This window comes from Cebidichthys violaceus, unplaced genomic scaffold, assembly GCF_023349555.1.
Source record: "Cebidichthys violaceus isolate CVI_PGR_0920_01 unplaced genomic scaffold, fCebVio1.0.p SCAF_9, whole genome shotgun sequence".
NCBI classification, from domain to species: Eukaryota; Metazoa; Chordata; class Actinopteri; order Perciformes; family Stichaeidae; genus Cebidichthys; species Cebidichthys violaceus.
This window is the reverse complement of record NW_027176975.1, coordinates 2564946-2583063: the sequence shown is the minus strand read 5'-3', so window position 1 is coordinate 2583063 and position 18118 is coordinate 2564946. Positions and strand designations below refer to the sequence as shown.

General features: G+C 45.6%; 1 protein-coding gene across 2 annotated transcripts in view; it reads left to right on the top strand.

Annotated features, from left to right (window-relative positions):
- LOC137867037 (transducin-like enhancer protein 4) overlaps positions 1-14903 on the top strand; it is a 31383-nt gene extending 16480 nt beyond the window's left edge. For both annotated transcript variants that reach the window (XM_068703437.1, XM_068703436.1), the window contains exons 7-18: positions 3434-3556; positions 4575-4628; positions 4716-4868; positions 5149-5281; positions 5366-5553; positions 6275-6351; positions 6441-6690; positions 6833-7080; positions 7451-7598; positions 9441-9591; positions 10156-10232; positions 10403-14903. In XM_068703437.1, coding sequence (XP_068559538.1) covers positions 3434-3556; positions 4575-4628; positions 4716-4868; positions 5149-5281; positions 5366-5553; positions 6275-6351; positions 6441-6690; positions 6833-7080; positions 7451-7598; positions 9441-9591; positions 10156-10232; positions 10403-10510 — 1710 coding nt within the window. In that variant the 3' untranslated portion in view covers positions 10511-14903. The remainder of the gene's footprint in view (positions 1-3433; positions 3557-4574; positions 4629-4715; positions 4869-5148; positions 5282-5365; positions 5554-6274; positions 6352-6440; positions 6691-6832; positions 7081-7450; positions 7599-9440; positions 9592-10155; positions 10233-10402) is intronic.
- Positions 14904-18118: the final 3215 nt, after the last annotated feature.

The window sequence follows — 18118 nt, the reverse complement described above, 5'->3', positions numbered from 1 at the left end:
GCTCACACACACACACACACACACACACACACACACACACACACACACACACACACACACACACACACACACACACACACACACACACACACACACACAGGTGCATGAGTTTAGCAGATTGTGGGTGTTCTCTGGTGTTTTTGGAGGAGGTGGAGACGGGAGGAATGTTTAATATGTTATCTCCTGCCCCCCATGTAGTATGTCACACACACACACACACACACACACACACACACACACACACACACACACACACACACACACACACACACAACACACACACACAGAACTGTGGGTGCCACGATGGGAGCGATTAGCAGTCTGTGTGTGTGTGTGTGTGTGTGTGTGTGTGTGTGTGTGTGTGTGTGTGTGTGTGTGTGTGTGTGTGTGTGTGTGTGTGTGTGTGTGTGTGTGTGTGTGTGTGTGTGTGTGTGTGTGTGTGTGTGTGTGTGTGGTCGTCAGAAATCTGCAGTAAAGATAGAGGGACCAGAATGATGAATGCCTTTCATTAGCGCCCTGTGAGAACACACGCAGCCAACAGTCACTTCATGAAACCAATAAGCCCCTTGTCACTGGTCTACAGTTGCCCTGGCAACCGTCCACGGGCTACAGTGTGTGTGTGTGTGTGTGTGTGAATTGCATGAACATCTGTGCCTTAACGTTCTTGGCGTTGGCACCTTGCGCGCCGATAAAGGCGTGTGTGTGTGTGTGTGTGTGTGTGTGTGTGTGTGTGTGTGTGTGTGTGTGTGTGTGTGTGTGTGTGTGTGTGTGTACTTGGCTTCGCCAAACACAGACGCTCTGTTGTGCGGCCGTGGTGCGTTCAAGGACCGCGACCCCTCGGTCCTTTTCAGACGCACTCATGTAATGAAGCTAATTGTTGCTACAGTCGCCAAGGCCACGTGTTTGTCGCCGTTTCTTTTGTGTGCGTATGTGTCGTGTTTGGGATGAATGGGGATATGGAGTAGTTATTAATAGACGTTTTTAAATGCGATGACACTAAAGCGCTCTTTAACGACGTCCTTGATCATGTTCTGTACGTTTAGAGAGAAAAGGTGGAGAATGGTTAGACTGCAGCGCGTCGGTCGAGTGGCCGTCGCTCTTCTGTTTTGTCTTTTAGTTTTTCTTATTTGCTGCAGTCAGTCTCTTTGTACATTTTGCGATGCTCTTTTTAGAAATATAAAAACAAAAAGGGAAAACGCAAACCATTTATATATGAGTATTATAATTTAAATTTTATATATATGTGTATGTGTGTGTGTGTGTGTGTGTGTGTGTGTATTATTTATTTTTAAAGACATTTTTGGGGCAGTGGTAGCTGAAGGGGTGGAGCTTGTGATTGAGCTTGTTGTGGCCTGAGAGTTGCCGGTTCAATCTCTGCCTGAACTGCCAGGATAAATTTGGGTGAAGGCACTTTACATGCCGGAGTATATTGTAATAAACTGTTAAACATGTCATGAGTACGTTCACGCAGAACGTGAATATTACCTTGCAAAAAAAACCAACAACAACAGATGTCATTCTTTTTCTGAACAAAGTTGATTTTTTCTGAGCTTTGGCACCGAAGCAAACAAAGGAATCAATCAATCAATCAATCAATCAACCAATCAATGAATGGAAGTTACCATATTTGGAATGTGGAGGAGTGAGGCCGTATACGTCTCTGGTAGCGGCAGCGACCTGTCAATCACTGTGTAGCCCCGCCCCTAAAGCATACGCTGCTTTATGGTCTGTTTGACTCTAAATGGAGCATAATGTACTAAATGAACATCATGCTGTATTGAAGAAGACTGTAAACTAGAGATTGAGACCATAAACTCATGTTTACAATGTTTACTGAGGGAATAAATCAAGAGAGAAGTAGAGTCATTTTAGACTAGACTTCTATACAACCAGAGGAGTCGCCCCCTGGTGGACACTAGAGAGAATGCAGAACACTGAGGCTCCGTAGTCCGCACCAAGACGACAAACTTTATTACTTCTTTCAACCTTTTTACGAAGGCGGCACAGACCAGATCCTTCCTGTTCTTACCTTTCACAATAAAAGCCCTAGACACATCCACTGTTTACCAGAGGGAACTCAAACTCACTCAAAGCTTTTAGCCAAAAGAAAAGTCAACCGTTACAAATTCGACCTGCTGATGTATGAACAGCTTCACTGACAGCTCCGCGGTGAAAGTGCAGCATGTTGTCGTGACGATGATGACGGAGATCGTACAGGTAGTCACTGATGTTCTGTTGATATGTAACGTATCCCTCTCTGAGGACCGCTGGCCTCGGCCTTCACGGCCGCTCGGTCATTCTGGGCCCCTCTCACTTATGAGACGGAGACGCCAAAAGGTTTTTATGCCAAACTGTAATTGAGCGAAGCGGTGAAGGTTACAGGTATCGTTATCGGGGGACGTGCGGGAATCAATTTTGAAAAACGGGAGGCAAATATAATTATGATGTGCCGGTAAATTAATTGCTGAGTCCCGCCTGTGCTGCCGGAAAGGGAGGCCTCCGCTTGTCTCCGCGGCGATATCAATTTGCCTTGATGTTTTTTTTTCAAAAAGAGCTAATTTGCAGACTAATTAATCTGATTAGTCTGGAGAGGAGGGAGGGGGGGGGGGGCTCAAACTGCTCTGTCTCACTCAAGGAGAGACACCTGTGCACACACACACACTGACATGTCGAGATTATTTGCACACACTGAAATGTAAACAGGTACAAGTGCCCCCCCCCACGGAATCTTCGTCATCGACACTTGCAGCACGGCAAAGGGCAGCGGAAAAGGTTGCAAGCGTGAGTTAGTGGAAAGGTCGAGTTAAAGGTCCTGCTTTTCTTTTTTGTCTCTCTGTCCGCCGGGTAAGGACAGCTTCCCAATGAGAGGGGGGGAGGAGGGGGGAGATCAGTAGGGACGGGGGGGACGGGGGGGGGGGGGGGCAATGTTAAGTTGACCTTATTTTGATCTTTGCCTCTCAAAGACGATTAATCCTTCAGCGATGGCGTTTTTAAATTTGATTAAGAGAAGAGAGAGAGAGAGAGACGTCTGTGGATGAAGTAACGCCGCAGAGTTCAAGCCACCGCGGCGTCGCCCAACTGTCTGAGGCCCTTTGTGAACACTTTCCGGGGGGGAAGTCGGCAGTTGTCCGCAGACTTTACCCACAGTTCATAGCGAGCGACGTTAAACACAGGGTGAACAGATGATTTGACAGTTGCCTCTCGAGAGCCTGGAAGACGTTCAAATCGGGCGGTAAAAAACACACACAGATGTAGACGTTGTTTTGGTGTCGTCAAGGAAAAGCGATACGTTTGCCGCCACATTGCCGTATTTCTAATATATATAAATGAACACACAGCAACGCGTGAGACATTTTAGACACTTGCGTGAAGAGGAATGAAGAGGAAAAGGGTATTTCTATCTAACGAGTATCTGGTTTCTTGTCTCTTCCAGAGCTCCTCTGTGTCGCCCTCGGCCAGTTTTCGGAACCGCGAGAAGCACAGGAGTTCGAGCGATTACTCCTCCGACGGCAAGAAGCAGAAGACGGACGAGAAGGAGCTGGCCCCTACGCGCTATGTGAGTCAACGTAAATGTTACCTTTCCTGAGGTCTGAAGACGTCGTCCATTGGTGCGTGGACCCCCGGTTTGAAGCCTCGAGCTCGGGCTTTTTGGCCGTCGCCATCTTGGTTTTTTGGGCCGTTGGCGTCCCGGCTTTTTGCAAACCAGATGACAGATTGGCGCTAAGTACGACCGAACGCTGAATAAGACATTTTTAGGCGACCAGAAAATGTTAACAGTTAACTGTCATTCTATACAACCAGAGGAGTCGGCCCCCGATGGCCATTAGAGAGAATGCAGGTTTAAGGCGCTTTTGCGTTCGCGTCACTTTTCAGATCCGGATTTCAATTTCAAGAGGATAAAGATGTGGTGACATTTTGGACAGACATTGGATGTAAACTGCAACTTGGCTGGTTGGCGGAGGCCTACAACCGACGAGAGGTTAATCTTGTTTATTTCAATGTGTTATTTCTGAGGGTAACGTTTTGGAAAGGCAGAAGTTCAAACTTTCTAATACAAAATCAGCAACCAAACAAGGACATGAGCCACATTCAAACCCACACTTTCTCTTTTGGTAACACAGCGAGAGAGAGAAGCGACACGTCAAAGGGCGTAGCTCGGATTTGAACTCAGCTTGTTGCAGTTTACGACTTGTTCTTCAGCCAAAACGAGCCATCTGGAGGACACACAATGGAACCATTCGGTCCACTTTATCTGATCACTAAAAACTTGCAAAAATACAAAAAGGAGTAAAGCCAGAGGAACGACTAAAATTGTCTTTGTGGTCTTCTTTTAGAGCATTTAATTAAATCTTTTGATTTTATGATCACCCTTTTTATTAATGTAGATCAAATAAATGGAATGAATACAGATTATCTGTGTTTTTACTGTCGGAGGATATAGGTTGATGGTTCTCCACCAGAGAATGTGGACACGCAGTAGAAGAATTCAAGTTTTAATCCATTTTATCAAAAAAGTATGTTTTAAAAAGTCATTTTTTGGACGTTCACATGCGTGTCCTCTCTGTGTCCGTCAGGAAAGCGACGGAGAGAAGAGCGACGACAACTTGGTGGTGGACGTCTCCAACGAGGTACGGCGACGCGGCGTCTTTTTTTGTTTTTTGAAAGAGAACGAAAGAACGTTAAAAATCCACCTTTTCTGCTCTCATCCTCCGCAGGATCCAGCGTCTCCCAGAGGAAGTCCCGCCCACTCGCCTCGGGAGAACGGATTGGACAAGAGTCGCCTGACGAAGAAGGACGCTCCGCTGAGTCCGTCCTCCGTCGCCTCCTCCAGCAGCACGCCTTCTTCCAAATCCAAAGAGATTAATTTGGTGAGTCAACGAGGGAAATTACAGCCCACTGATCTTCCTGTTTGTCATTTCTCAGGGTAGTTCTCTATTTTTAGTAACTTGTGTTGGTAAAAAGACGATAAACCCTGGATTATAGCAGATGCCGTAATACATTTTTGCAGAATATCAATTTTATGGCTCATAAACTCAGTCGCAGCATGAATACTTCCCGTATTATTTAATGGTTTAAACGTCTGCGTGTGTCTGTTCCTCCTGCAAAGCAATATTTAGCGTCACGCTTAAAACCTCCCCTGTGCCGTAGAATGAGAAGTCCACGACGCCGGTGTCCAAGTCCAGCACCCCCACCTCCCGCTCCGACGCCCCGACGCCGAGCAGCGCCTCCACCCCGGGCCTGAGGTCCGCACCGGGCAAACCCCCGGGAATGGAGACGCTGGGTGAGCGCAGCGCTCCTCTCGTTAGCTCTTGACTCGAATGTGACGCGGCGCGGCGTGATGGTGAGGTGTTTTCTGTCTTTGTAGCTCCCGGTCTCCGTACGCCGCTGGCGGTGCCCTGCCCGTACCCTAGTCCGTTTGGATTGGTGCCCCATCCGGGCATGAACGGAGAGCTGAGCGGAGCCGGGGCGGCCTACACCGGCCTGCACAGCATCTCTCCTCAGATGAGCGCGGTGGCCGCCGCCGCCGTGGCGGCTTATGGACGCACACAAGTGGTACCCGAACGCACGCGAACACAAAGCACCAAACAGTCTGCTGTATTTGTAATGCTCAGAATATCGTACGGAGAACCGTTAAAGCTGCAGCGTTTAGGATTTAGTGGCATCTAGTGGTGAGGCTGCAGATTGCAACCAACTAAAACGTCTCGTTAGAACGTTAGAACTAAGGACGTGTAGATATAAACGGCTCATTCTGAGGCAACGAAAAGAGCCAACGATTCTTCTATTCAGGTGATTAAACACTATTATTATTCATATTTTAATATTTAATTAAACCAATAGATCCCCTTACACGCTACACACTTCCTTTGAACAGGGCAGCATTACATCGTACATTGTGTTGTTTCCCTGCTTTTTGCTGCTCATTCTAATTATTATATCTACTTTAAATGTGATGTTCTTGGCTGGATTCACTACCGCTGACACCAGACGTGCGATCAGAAGAAATTCGGTCCTAATCATCTGGAGAAATGTGCGAGTGGGAGTGTATTATTTCACTGGCTTTGGTTGAATCCTCAGTCAGTACTAATTGGGTGATTTGCAGGACGAAAGCATCAAGATTAAAACAAGATGGCGGGACGTCTGGGTTACATATCGCCAACTATAATTTTTATTCAGAGACACTCCTCATGACACCAGCTACAACGGCTCCGGATTTGGTGTAATTTCCTTTGTTCATGGTTGGATTGTGTTCTAAGCTCTTTCTCATGTTCTCTAGGTGGGATTTGACCCTCACCACCACATACGTGTCCCTGGCCTTCCCCCTAACTTGTCCGGCATTCCTGGGGGAAAACCGTACGTTAACGAATTGCGTACTTCTTCTTTTGCGTCATTTTTTGCGCGTACCTTTTCCCCACGTTCCCCCCCCTTCTTCTTCCCTCCAGAGCCTACTCCTTTCACGTGAGCGCCGACGGACAAATGCAGCCCGTGCCTTTCCCTCCGGACGCGCTCATCGGCCCCGGCATCCCGCGCCACGCCCGCCAGATAAACACCCTCGCCCACGGGGACGTCGTGTGCGCCGTCACCATCAGCAACCCGACGCGCCACGTCTACACCGGCGGCAAGGGCTGTGTCAAGGTGTGGGACATCAGTCACCCGGGAAACAAGACCCCCGTGTCCCAGCTGGACTGCCTCGTGAGTGTGCGGTGCCCCCCCCCCCCCCCCCCCCCCCCCCCCCCCCCCCCTCCCCACACATGTCCTTGCGGTGCTTTCCTTGTTCTGCATCGATGCTGTTTTTAATGACAAAGCATACCTCTGTGTCGTCTCGTCACATCAGAACAGAGACAACTACATCCGCTCCTGCCGGCTTCTTCCTGACGGGCGGACTCTCATCGTCGGGGGCGAGGCGAGCACTCTGTCCATCTGGGATTTGGCCACGCCGACTCCGCGGATCAAGGCGGAGCTGACTTCGTCCGCGCCCGCGTGCTACGCTCTGGCCATCAGCCCCGACTCCAAGGTCTGCTTCTCCTGCTGCTCCGACGGAAACATAGCTGTGTGGGATCTGCACAACCAGACGCTGGTTAGGTATGGACAGTCCACAAAAGATGGTCTACCGCTACAAAAAACACCAGGGATGGACTTAGACAGGATGGGCAACCTGGGCATGGGGGCCTCAAACATCTATAGATCTATTATGGGGTTTACACATTTCATTATGTTCCTATTCCAACTCATTGTGCCCTGAAATCACTAACAAAAAGCCCACAAAGCACTTAAAGTATACTATCTTCTCACTGTGTACTTCTACAGTAGACTTTTACTGTGCGGTGTTGATGGTTTTACTATTAATAGTTGATAATTTGTCGATTTTCCGGAGAAGAATTCACTGTTCCAGCAAACTTCACGGGTGTCCTTTTTCGATTTTTTTTTTTTTTTTTTTTATCTCGATCTGCAGGCAGTTCCAGGGCCACACCGACGGAGCCAGCTGCATAGACATCTCTAACGACGGGACCAAGCTGTGGACCGGAGGCCTGGACAACACCGTGCGGTCCTGGGACCTGAGGGAGGGACGGCAGCTGCAGCAGCACGACTTCACCTCCCAGGTACGCAACAAACGCAACCGTTTCCATTAGTGCTGCGACTCCACCTACCGTTGTTGTAAGAGCTCCAGCACGAACCCACCGCTGTATGCGCGCTAAATGTGCACTATAGTTTGTGTCGCAGAAGAATGGAATTAGTTTTGCAGGTGCATGTTGCATTTAGGTTTGCTTTTGCAGCACTTTTTTTTTATTATTATTTGTTGAAAAGTCTGCTTTTCAGGACCAGTCACAGTTTGCGTGATTCCACTTTCTGTTTTTTTTTGCTTCGTCGCAGTAATTTACGAGCTTCGTTCAGAGCGTTTGACCTCACCACGAAGGCCGGACTGAGCTCTGCTTTTATGCACTGTGCTCAAATACCTTTAACGCTAATAACACTGGCAGTTAGGTATTTAGTTTCAGGAGAAGAGCAGCAATAATAGACCATTACTGCAATTTTCCTTTAAAAAAAGAAAGAAAAAAAGACCCATTTCACAGTCTCCGTGTGCACAGGGAGGAGGTGGGTGAGCGTTAAAGAGAGCTCAGAGAGTACAGGGCAGACGGGGAGAGACATGGCCAATAGAGTGCTAACGCTGTTCAATAATATCTGTTCCAGTACAAAATAAAATAGTGTTTACCAGGTTTATATCGCCATCAGGCGTCTTCATCATCTGGGGGGGAAAAAAAATATTGTTGTGATTTGTTTCAAAAATGAGAATTGACTAAATCATTCACCCACCTCATTTCATGATGCGTAATTGCTGCTGGCAGGATATGCTGCATACCTAATAAGATTTTAGAAACTGAAAGAAAAAAAAAAAAGCCATCTGTTTTGACAGATTAGTATGAAATGCTGATGATGGTGTTGAAAAAGAGCAGCAACGGATGTTTGCTGGCATCCATAGATATGTTAATATCAGTGGCAGACAAACGCGGTAGACTAATACCAGAGACCGTCTTGTGATGAGATGGAACTATGGCCGCAACGCCGATCAGGCCCTGGGGGCGTAAAGGTGCAGACTACCCCTACCCCTGACTTCCAACACCCCAGGACCACACCTGCATCTTGCACGGTGGTGACGTTATTCGTGTTCACCGTGGAAATAGAACGGGAGTAGAACGGACGTTGAGCTGCTTTTTCCGTGGTCGTGTGACTGGTGCAAAAGAAAATGGCGATGGGGAGTGAGGCGGTGGGACCGCTGCTGCTGTAACTAGTGTAGCATTAAAGCATGGCGGAATTAGCAAACTAGCTAGCTAACTAGCTAGCACGGCGGAATTAGCAAAGTAGCTAGCTAACTAGCTAGCACGGCGGAATTAGCAAAGTAGCTAGCTAACTAGCTAGCACGGCGGAATTAGCAAACTAGCTAGCTAACTAGCTAGCTTGTTGTCTAATTCCGTCACGCTTTAATGCTACACCGGTTACAGAAAATGAGCCGATCAAAGATGTCATAACGTTTCGACTCCGCTGCTCGTTTTAGTCATTACTGCTAAACCTCAGGGAGTCAGCAGCTCGTCGTAAGTTCATGTGGAAGTCGGCCCGCTTACAGCGGTGGCAATAGCGACGGTACACATAAAAATGGCCGCCACTTTGACCGTCCCGCTACGTGGATTCGAACGGGAATGTTCGTTCTACTCCTAGTCTATTTCTACAGCGTTGACGACATCTGTCCAACAGACGGACAGACAAATATAAACACCCGGCAAAGTACTCCAAACCACGTCTTTGGTACTTCCTGGTACACTAGGCGTCTCCAGGACTCACAAAGTGAGAACAATACCAGCGTCGCTGTCGCGGCTGGTAATAAAGAGATTGTGTTTTGTATTTATATGCACTACAAGAGGTTTAAATACCATAACTGTTGGTTGCAGATCTTCTCACTGGGATACTGTCCGACGGGCGAGTGGCTGGCAGTCGGGATGGAGAACAATAACGTGGAGGTCCTGCACGTCACCAAACCCGACAAGTACCAGCTCCACCTGCACGAGAGCTGTGTGCTCTCGCTCAGATTTGCTCACTGTGGTAAGAATCACAAACGCGATCCGATCCGTTTTTTTTTAAAAAGGGCTTAATGTACGCTCCGTACGCTCCTTAACGTACGCTATCGACAGGAACATTGTCATCACTCAATGGTTAAATGTCCCAACATTTTTATTACGACTAACTCGTTTTACTTTGAAGCCACCAGTTTGTCTTTCAGTAATGTGTTGCAGGCAATAAATGTAGAATCGTACGAATTAAAGAATAATGTTTATTTGGGTCTAGCCTCCAGAAGCAATGGGTTTCCGAGCACAGCGGTGCCGTTGTTGTCTTGAGTTCTTTCACACAGAATGTGAATAGACAGTCGAGGGATCAACCGATCACGTTGTGCGGAACAGACAAATCCAAAACTTACCTTAGGGGGGCTCTGAAGTCTGAACCGAGACGACAAACTTTATTACTCCTTTCAACCCTTGACAAAGGCGGCGCAGACCCACTCCTTCTGTTCTTACCTTTCACAATAAAAGCCCTCGACGCATACACTGTTTACCAGAGGGAACTCGTCTTTTTTTCGTTGCCTAATGTGGTTTTGTCGTTCCTCTGCAGGTAAGTGGTTCGTGAGCACGGGAAAAGACAATCTGCTCAACGCGTGGAGAACCCCGTACGGAGCCAGCATATTCCAGGTAAGTGTGAAGGAGGAACGTACCGCAAGAACAGGAATAAATGTTCTCTTTACACAAACATCGAGTCGTGCACCTGTCCGTGTACATACTCAAAAAGCCCAGAGAGGGACGGAGGCCCTCGAGTGCGCTTTTCACACGTTCTCGCCTCTTTCTTTTGTTCCCCTCAACAGTCAAAGGAGTCGTCCTCCGTGCTGAGCTGCGACATCTCCATAGACGACAAGTACATCGTGACGGGCTCGGGAGATAAGAAGGCGACCGTCTACGAGGTCAACTACTAGGAGGCGGAGGCTGCGGCACATCTCCACCACCTGTGTACAGTTTTTAACGTGTGTGTGTGACACTGGATTCGAGTTGAACCGACCGAACCGAACTTGAGTCTTTCTTGGACCTTTCTTGCCGGTCGTGGATCAAAACAGAACGAGCAGAACCAAGCACAGAGATTATTTTGTTTTTTTCATACTGAGTGGCTTTCTTTGTTGTCGGGAGGATGAGTGAATGTCTAGAGAGGCTGCTGTTGTTACCGCGTTAAACGTTAACGTTCCTTTACACCTTTAGGCCTCTTTTTTTTTCTCCATTTTTAAATTTTTTTTTGCACGCACAAGCAGCTGTTCACATTCTTGCCTTTTCACAAAGACTCCTGTCCAGACCAAGACACCAGAATTGTTTCTCTTAGAATTTGACACATCATGAAGACACTTCACTAAAAATCGCAACACGTTACTATGAGGTCAATGTAAATATCACACTGGGGGAAATTTCCCCTGCAAAAACTTGAACAACCTTGTTCCACATCCTGAGATGCTAACCCTTTATTTACGTAGATGCACTCAACACGTATTTATTTATTCTGAAAGAGCTTCCTGTGCATACATGCATTTATTTTGTGTGTGTTTTGATTGCACAGCTGTTATTAATGTGAGATCTAAATTCAGCGTTGTAATTCTTTTTAAGACATTTCCAACTTGTCAAATACCGACACTTGGTCAGTGGCCCTGGGCTTCAAACTGTCAAAAAACGCGAAGTTTAATATTGAATCCCACTGCTCGTCTTGGCAAGACCCGCCCTTGGTTAAGGTTAGGCGTTGACCTCCAGTTGTTAGGGTCAGGACGGCCCATCGGTCAGGCCATCGGACCCGAACAAATCGGGTTACAAGTACCTCGGTGAGAACGGGACGCTCGCGCCGAGAAAAAGCGATGGGATTCATATCGGCCACGTTCTCCCTCGAGCGGCCATTTTTGTTTCCACTCGTTGCATGCGTCTTTTCAAAATAAACTTCCGTCTTCACAGGAAGTTAGGTTTAGGAAAAGAGCGTGGTTGACGTTAACTACGCACTGACCAACAGTCGGTATTTGACGTGTTGGGAGTGACACCGGGTTGTAATACCTCACACCAAATTTGCCTTTTTTTTTGTTTTATATGCGTTTGTCTTTTTGTTGGTATGTTTTTAAAAAAATCTGTAAAATCAGCATTCCTCGTGTGAAAATACATATTTTTTATTTCATAACAAAAATGGCATGCTGATTATAGTGATTAAACAAACTCCATGTTAATCAGTGAGCTGCAGAGACACTGGTACCTTTCCTTTGGACGGGCTAGGCTAGCTGTTTTTAATCCTTGTTTTCCAGGATTTATGCTAAAATAATCTGACCCGCTGCTGGCTGCAGCTACGTATGTACCGTTCTCATGTGAACTGCTCCTTTTAAAATGCAGCTTTTGTCTATTAACTTTTGATATTTATTTTCTACATCAATGTTTTTATTTATTTTCCTTCATAATTCTGTGTGTGTGTGTGTGTGTGTGTGTGTGTGTGTGTGTGTGTGTGTGTGTGTGTGTGCGTTGAACAAACCAACTAACAAGGTTGCCCTCAGAGCCCTCCTCGTTCACTACTGCGTGACCTTTGCTCTTGGTTCTGCCTCCTCAGTTGAGACTCCTCTGGACGCTCGCTGGATTCTCTGTGTGACAGATTTCGGTGAAACTTTTTGTTGGTGTTTGGAGGTCAACCAGCCCTTCATGTCCTGCCTGGATTTTTTTTTTTTTTTTTGTTTGGACACAAAAAAAAAAGAAAAGTGTTCGTCGACACGCTCGTGATTTCTCTTGGATTTCTTTTTGTTGGCTTGTAGAAACAACACAGTGCCTTTATGCTGCTGCGCTTCTGACTCACCGCTGAGTGTTCAACTGCACCGAGAGGAAAGGTGATGGATTTAAAAAAAACAACCTTTAATTAAGGATGGATTTTGTTAAAAAAAAAAATATATATATATATATATATAAAATCAGTCATGACCCAGATGGTCCGGTCCGGTTTGTATCAGTTGTCTGTCGTCCACTCTGAAGTAATCGGGACCAAACTCCTCTTTTGTTGTCGCACGTGAAATACACTTATCATGGCAGCTGCCGCTTCGGTCCGATTGTTTGAAGCACCAGTGCCAGTAAACGACACCCTCCACTTCACTTCAGGCTTCGTTCTCGTTGTACATCGTAGGGGGTCTCCAAATGTGTTTTCCCTCAGAGGGTTAATTTGACAAAATGAAGCATAATTTTACTCTTACGGTCTTTAAATAGCCACCGCAGTCATAGGCGAATGGCTTTTTTGTGCGTTAGGATGTGCGCCGCTAAAAACGAAAGCCTCTGTTGCCGCGTAGGCCTTATTAGACGGGTTTGGTAGACAGAAACTGTGCTTCTGTTCTCGTTTTCAGCTCCTTCACATTCTCCGTTCGTAGACGGCTAGCAGCCGGTCCCGCGTTAGCTTGTTGTGAACTTAGGTAAAGCGGCGCTCGACGATACACTCGCTCTGTAAATGAGACCCACACACACACACACACGGCATTCACATTCAAGAAAAAGAAACATTTTTTATTTTTAGACAAATGGATGTTTTTGCCTTTTTTTTCTGAGCCCATTGTCAAATTTGGCGTGCTCTTGCTAGTCTGCTAACATCGTGTTTTGGCGCCACTGTGGTGTAACTTGTTTGATTTGAAGCTCATTGGCAAATATTAATTTAGTGTCAAAAGGGAGCGGGACGTCTGTGAATTCCATCTGATAAAATGTAAACGGGTTAACAAAATGATCAAATGTTCTGACATGTTCTCTGAACCTTTAGCGAGCCACTCAGAAACGAGTAGCGCGCGAGCTATATGGGTAGCGCGCGCGCTATACGGGTAGCGAGCTATATGGGTAGCGCGCTATACGGGTAGCACGCTATACGGGTAGCGAGCTATACGGGTAGCACGCTATACGGGTAGCGAGCTATATGGGTAGCGCGCTATACGGGTAGCACGCTATACGGGTAGCGAGCTATACGGGTAGCATGCTATACGGGTAGCGAGCTATATGGGTAGCGCGCTATACGGGTAGCACGCTATACGGGTAGCGCGCTATACGGGTAGCAAGCACGCTATACATGTAGCGCTCAAGCTACTTGTTGGAGACCCTCTGTGTTCTGAGCTAAACAACTACTTTAAACTTTAAACTAAATTTAACTATCTGGAGGCTTAAACTAAATCATTTTACGTCCTGGTTTTTAAACTGCTGCCCGAAACCCTCGTGGAATCCACCGTTTTTGCATCACAGAAAGGCATCTATTGTGTTATTTTAATCCCAGAAGTTGCATATTAAAGCTTTAACTTCCAAATGTTTTGAGTGTTAAAAAAAAATAAAAATTCCCAACCTGCAAAATCAAGAAGGAAAAGGTGCCAAGCGGTGAACAGAGAGGTTTCCAGATAGTGCTGATAGTGGTTTTACCTCTCTGATGAAGAGCGCAGTGCTCATACCTATAATTATGACAACTACCTGTCTGAGTATTCTACTATACGGTCTTAATAGATAGATATAGATATTAAAATTGGGAAAATATCAGTATCTTAGCAGGCCCTTCTTCAGTTAAATGCCAAGGAGAAGCCTATTTAAAGATAACGTCTTTACAATATTCATTTTTGTGTGTGTGTGTGTGTGTGTGTGTGTGTGTGTGTGTGGCAGACAGATCTGTATTTGAGTAGAACAAACTACTGATTATAACCGCACCGGTGTGAATGCAGAAGAGGCCTTTTTTGTTTTGCAGCAAAGCTAACTGTTAAGAGAAAAAGTCCAATGTGTTTGATACCTGAGGGATGTAAGATATTACACTGTACTGACTGATATATTTGTAATTTATTTGACATTGTACATATTTTTGAAGGACCGCCCATGATGTTGTTTTTTGTTTTTTTTTCACAGTGTTCGCCTTATTCTGTGCTTTCAAATTAAAACGACGATGCGTTGCTCAGCTGCATTTTTTTTTTTTTTTTTTCCTGCTCTTGAGTAAATTGTACAATCTGTACTGAAGAACTGCTGTGCAACCTACGCCCTCATCGATAGCGGGGGAGAAAAACACAAAAGCACACTTTGGTTGTAACCTACGCTGTACGTCAAGAATGGAACCTCGACGTCTCATCCGATTGCTGCGAGTTAGCTGGCTAACATGACCTGATACAGACGCGATGTCACGTGCGCTACAGATGTGTAGCGCATTTAGCTTGACTGAACTCGTGAAGGTGTTATACATTGACTGTAAACATGTTGAAATTTGAGCATCCAGTGGAAAGAAAACTTCCTGTTGCTCAGTTTTTTTTCTTTCCCCTTCGACAGAATGCCTTTGCGCTCTCTGTGGTTGATTTTATTAAATTATTGTGTGGAGCGTTTTTGTCTTGAGACTTTCTGAGAAGTTCTGCAGCAATGATTCTTTTGTCCAGATGTTGAAGGAACATACATCCAGCGGTGGAAGAAGTACTCAGATTTACTTCAGTAAAAATAACAATGGCACCATGGTATACAATTCATTCAAAATGATACTTAGATGAAGTACAGAAGTATTGGCATCAAAATATACTTAAAGTGCTCCTTATGCAGATTGGCCCATTTCAGAATCATATATATATATTCTTATATTTAATTATAATGATTGATCAATGGTTAAACATCACTTTAGCTAGTAAAGACGGGTCTATTTTTTAACTTGTAAATTACCCCTGGGAATCGTAATAATCATAATTTATTTGTTGATTATATTTTGTATTATTGTTAATCAGAATTTTGGGAAATATCTGAGGTAGTGTAAAGTGCAAAGTTTGCCTCTGAAAGTAGAAAGAAAAGAGTAGCATGAAATAGAATCACTTAAGTACAAGTACCTCCAAAATTGTACCCATTACCACTGAGTATATCTTCATTTCTGTGGTACAACTGAAAAAACATTTAGTTTAAAAGTACATTTGGAGTCCTCTCTAATAGCACAGCTGAAGAAGATGACCTTGTTCTTCCTCTGTGGTGCTACAGTGCGCTTCAAAGAAGGACTTTTTCTATCTTTGAAGAAGATCCTTGGCATTTGATCGTATGCCAGAAACGAAAAGTGGATTGCAGGTGTGATGGACTTATGACACAGGTTAACCTACGGTCAGGGAGAGCAGATTCCTACCTTTCTGCAAAAATAATATTAAATGTTCAAAGCACAACACTTAACTTGTCTACGGGTCTCCACATATTTCATTCCTCAATTCACACATTTGATGCGCAGCAACCTTTTACTGGACTCATTAACGACCTGCCTCTTTCCTGTGCATGCCGAAGGCATTAATATTCTAACGCTTTCCTTGACAATCTAATACAACCACCACACAATTATACCAGCTACAGCCTGCTGGCTACAGCCACAGCAGATGTTTCCTTTTTGCATTAAAGGTTGCAAACTTTCTGCCCTTCAAAGAAGCTTCTGTCTTGTGGCAAAACAACCTGAACTTTTACCTTTAGTTTTTCCTCTTGGTTTGATTATTTTTCGGCTGTGGACTTACCACTAAAGCTACGAACACATCCTTTTGTCCTAACCTCCTTTAAATTCCTAAACCTGCCTCTGAATCCTTGCTCCGCTCGAACAGAAAGCCGACGCTTCAATGTAACGTATCCACTTCATGTCTCCTTATGTTATTGAGTTCAATTCGATGACTTGGCAGTTTCAAAGCATTGTTCCAACTTTTTTCTTTATTTGGAACCCCATTAGCTGCCTCAAAGGTAGCAACTATTAGAAATAAAAGTGAACAACCTAGAGCTCAACGCTCTAAAGACAGTGGAGATGGTTGTGGATTTCAGGAAGAACGTAGCCCCACCTGCCCCCATCACCCTGTGCGACTCCCCCGTCGATGCGGTGGAGTCCTTCCTCTTCCTGGGCTCCACTATAACCCAGGACCTCAAGTGGGAGCTGAACATCAGCTCCATCACCAAGAAGGCTCAGCAGAGGATGTACTTCCTGAGGCAGCTGAAGAAATTCAACCTGCCAAAGACAATGATGGTGCACTTCTACTCCACCATCATTGAGTCCATCCTCTGCTCTCCATCACCGTCTGGTACGCTGCAGCCACAGCCAAGGACAAGTTCAGACTGCAGCACATCATCCGCTCTGCTGAGAGGGCGATCGGCTGCAATCTGCCGTCCCTCCAGGACTTGTTCGCTTCAAGGACCCTGAAGCGAGCAAGAAAGATCGTAGCCCAACATAAAGAGTTGTACCTAGAACCACCTGTGAAAGGTTCCACCCAGAACCCTCTTTGGAGGTTCTATCCAGAGTACTTCCTCCTTCTAAGTATGCTAGCAAGAACCCGCCTTGGGGGTTCTACTGACAATCTTTTTATATTCCAAATGTTTCATCTAAAACCCACCTAGGAGGTTCTACCAATAATCATCTTATATTACAAGGGTTTCATCTAGAACCACTCATGGGATCCTACTGAGAACCCCTTTATATTCCATATGTTTCATCTAGAACCCAAGATCCTCTTTATATTCCAATAGTTTAATCTAAAACCAACCAGGGGATTCCACCAAGAATCCTCTTACTCCAAGGGTCTCATTTAGAACCACCCAGGGGGTTCTACCGAGAACCCTTTGCTTTCATCTAGAATCTAACCCAGGGTGCATACTCTTCCTTTTTATCACCAAAAGCGTTTCATATTCCAGGGCCAGGTCTTATTTGGTGCAGCACAACCCACAACAATTATGGTTCACAATCACAGTTTTTGGGGGTTTCAGGTTGTGGGCGTTCCCTTTTAACAGCCATGCTTTCAACAACCCTTGAAGAACTCTTTCTTCTAAAAAAAGGGTGCATAATAAAACCCATAGTCTTTTAAAGCACCCTTGAAAACCCTTTATTCTAAAAAGGGTTCTTCGGAAGGGTTCTTCAGAAGCAAATGGTTCTGTGTAGAATCTCAGCCCTTCAGGAAGAACCCGTTTGGAACCCGTATTTCTAAAAGTGTTCTCTTCCTCATTATCTTTTTGTCTACAATCAATACAAACTATCACACTCCTGTGTTAGAGGACGATATGATCAACACTAACATCGCTATAATTATAATGAATCGTCTATGTCTTCTTCAAAGTACAGTGTGATAAACTTCTTTTCCTCTCGTAGCGGTGCTGCAGGCGTACTTTACGTCCACATTAAGTGAGCTGAGAAACGAGGGTTTCGAGGGTTTCAGTGTGGCATTTTAGTGCAAGCTGACGGGGTCAACGCAGCCTCTGTCTAACCTCCCATTGTGAACGTGCTGCGTTCACGCGGAGCACAGCGCTGCACTGTTGAAGTGGATTAAGTGATGCGAGTGAGGTCTGTGGAGGAGGACGCTCCACCATTACAGTGAATGATACTCCTGTTACAACTCTCCAACCGGCACTTCAAACAAACCAAAAGTGGGAGAGAAGGAGGAAAGGTGGGGACGCAACGTGGGAATGAGTCAACCCCACTTCAACGCTTTATATCGAGAGCACTTGCTGCTTGCAAATTGCCCACTTTCCTGACAGACACAGAAGTTGGATTAAACAAACAGGCCACACAACAGCCAGGCGGCTTTGGAATGTGTTGCATCGCTTTGCCG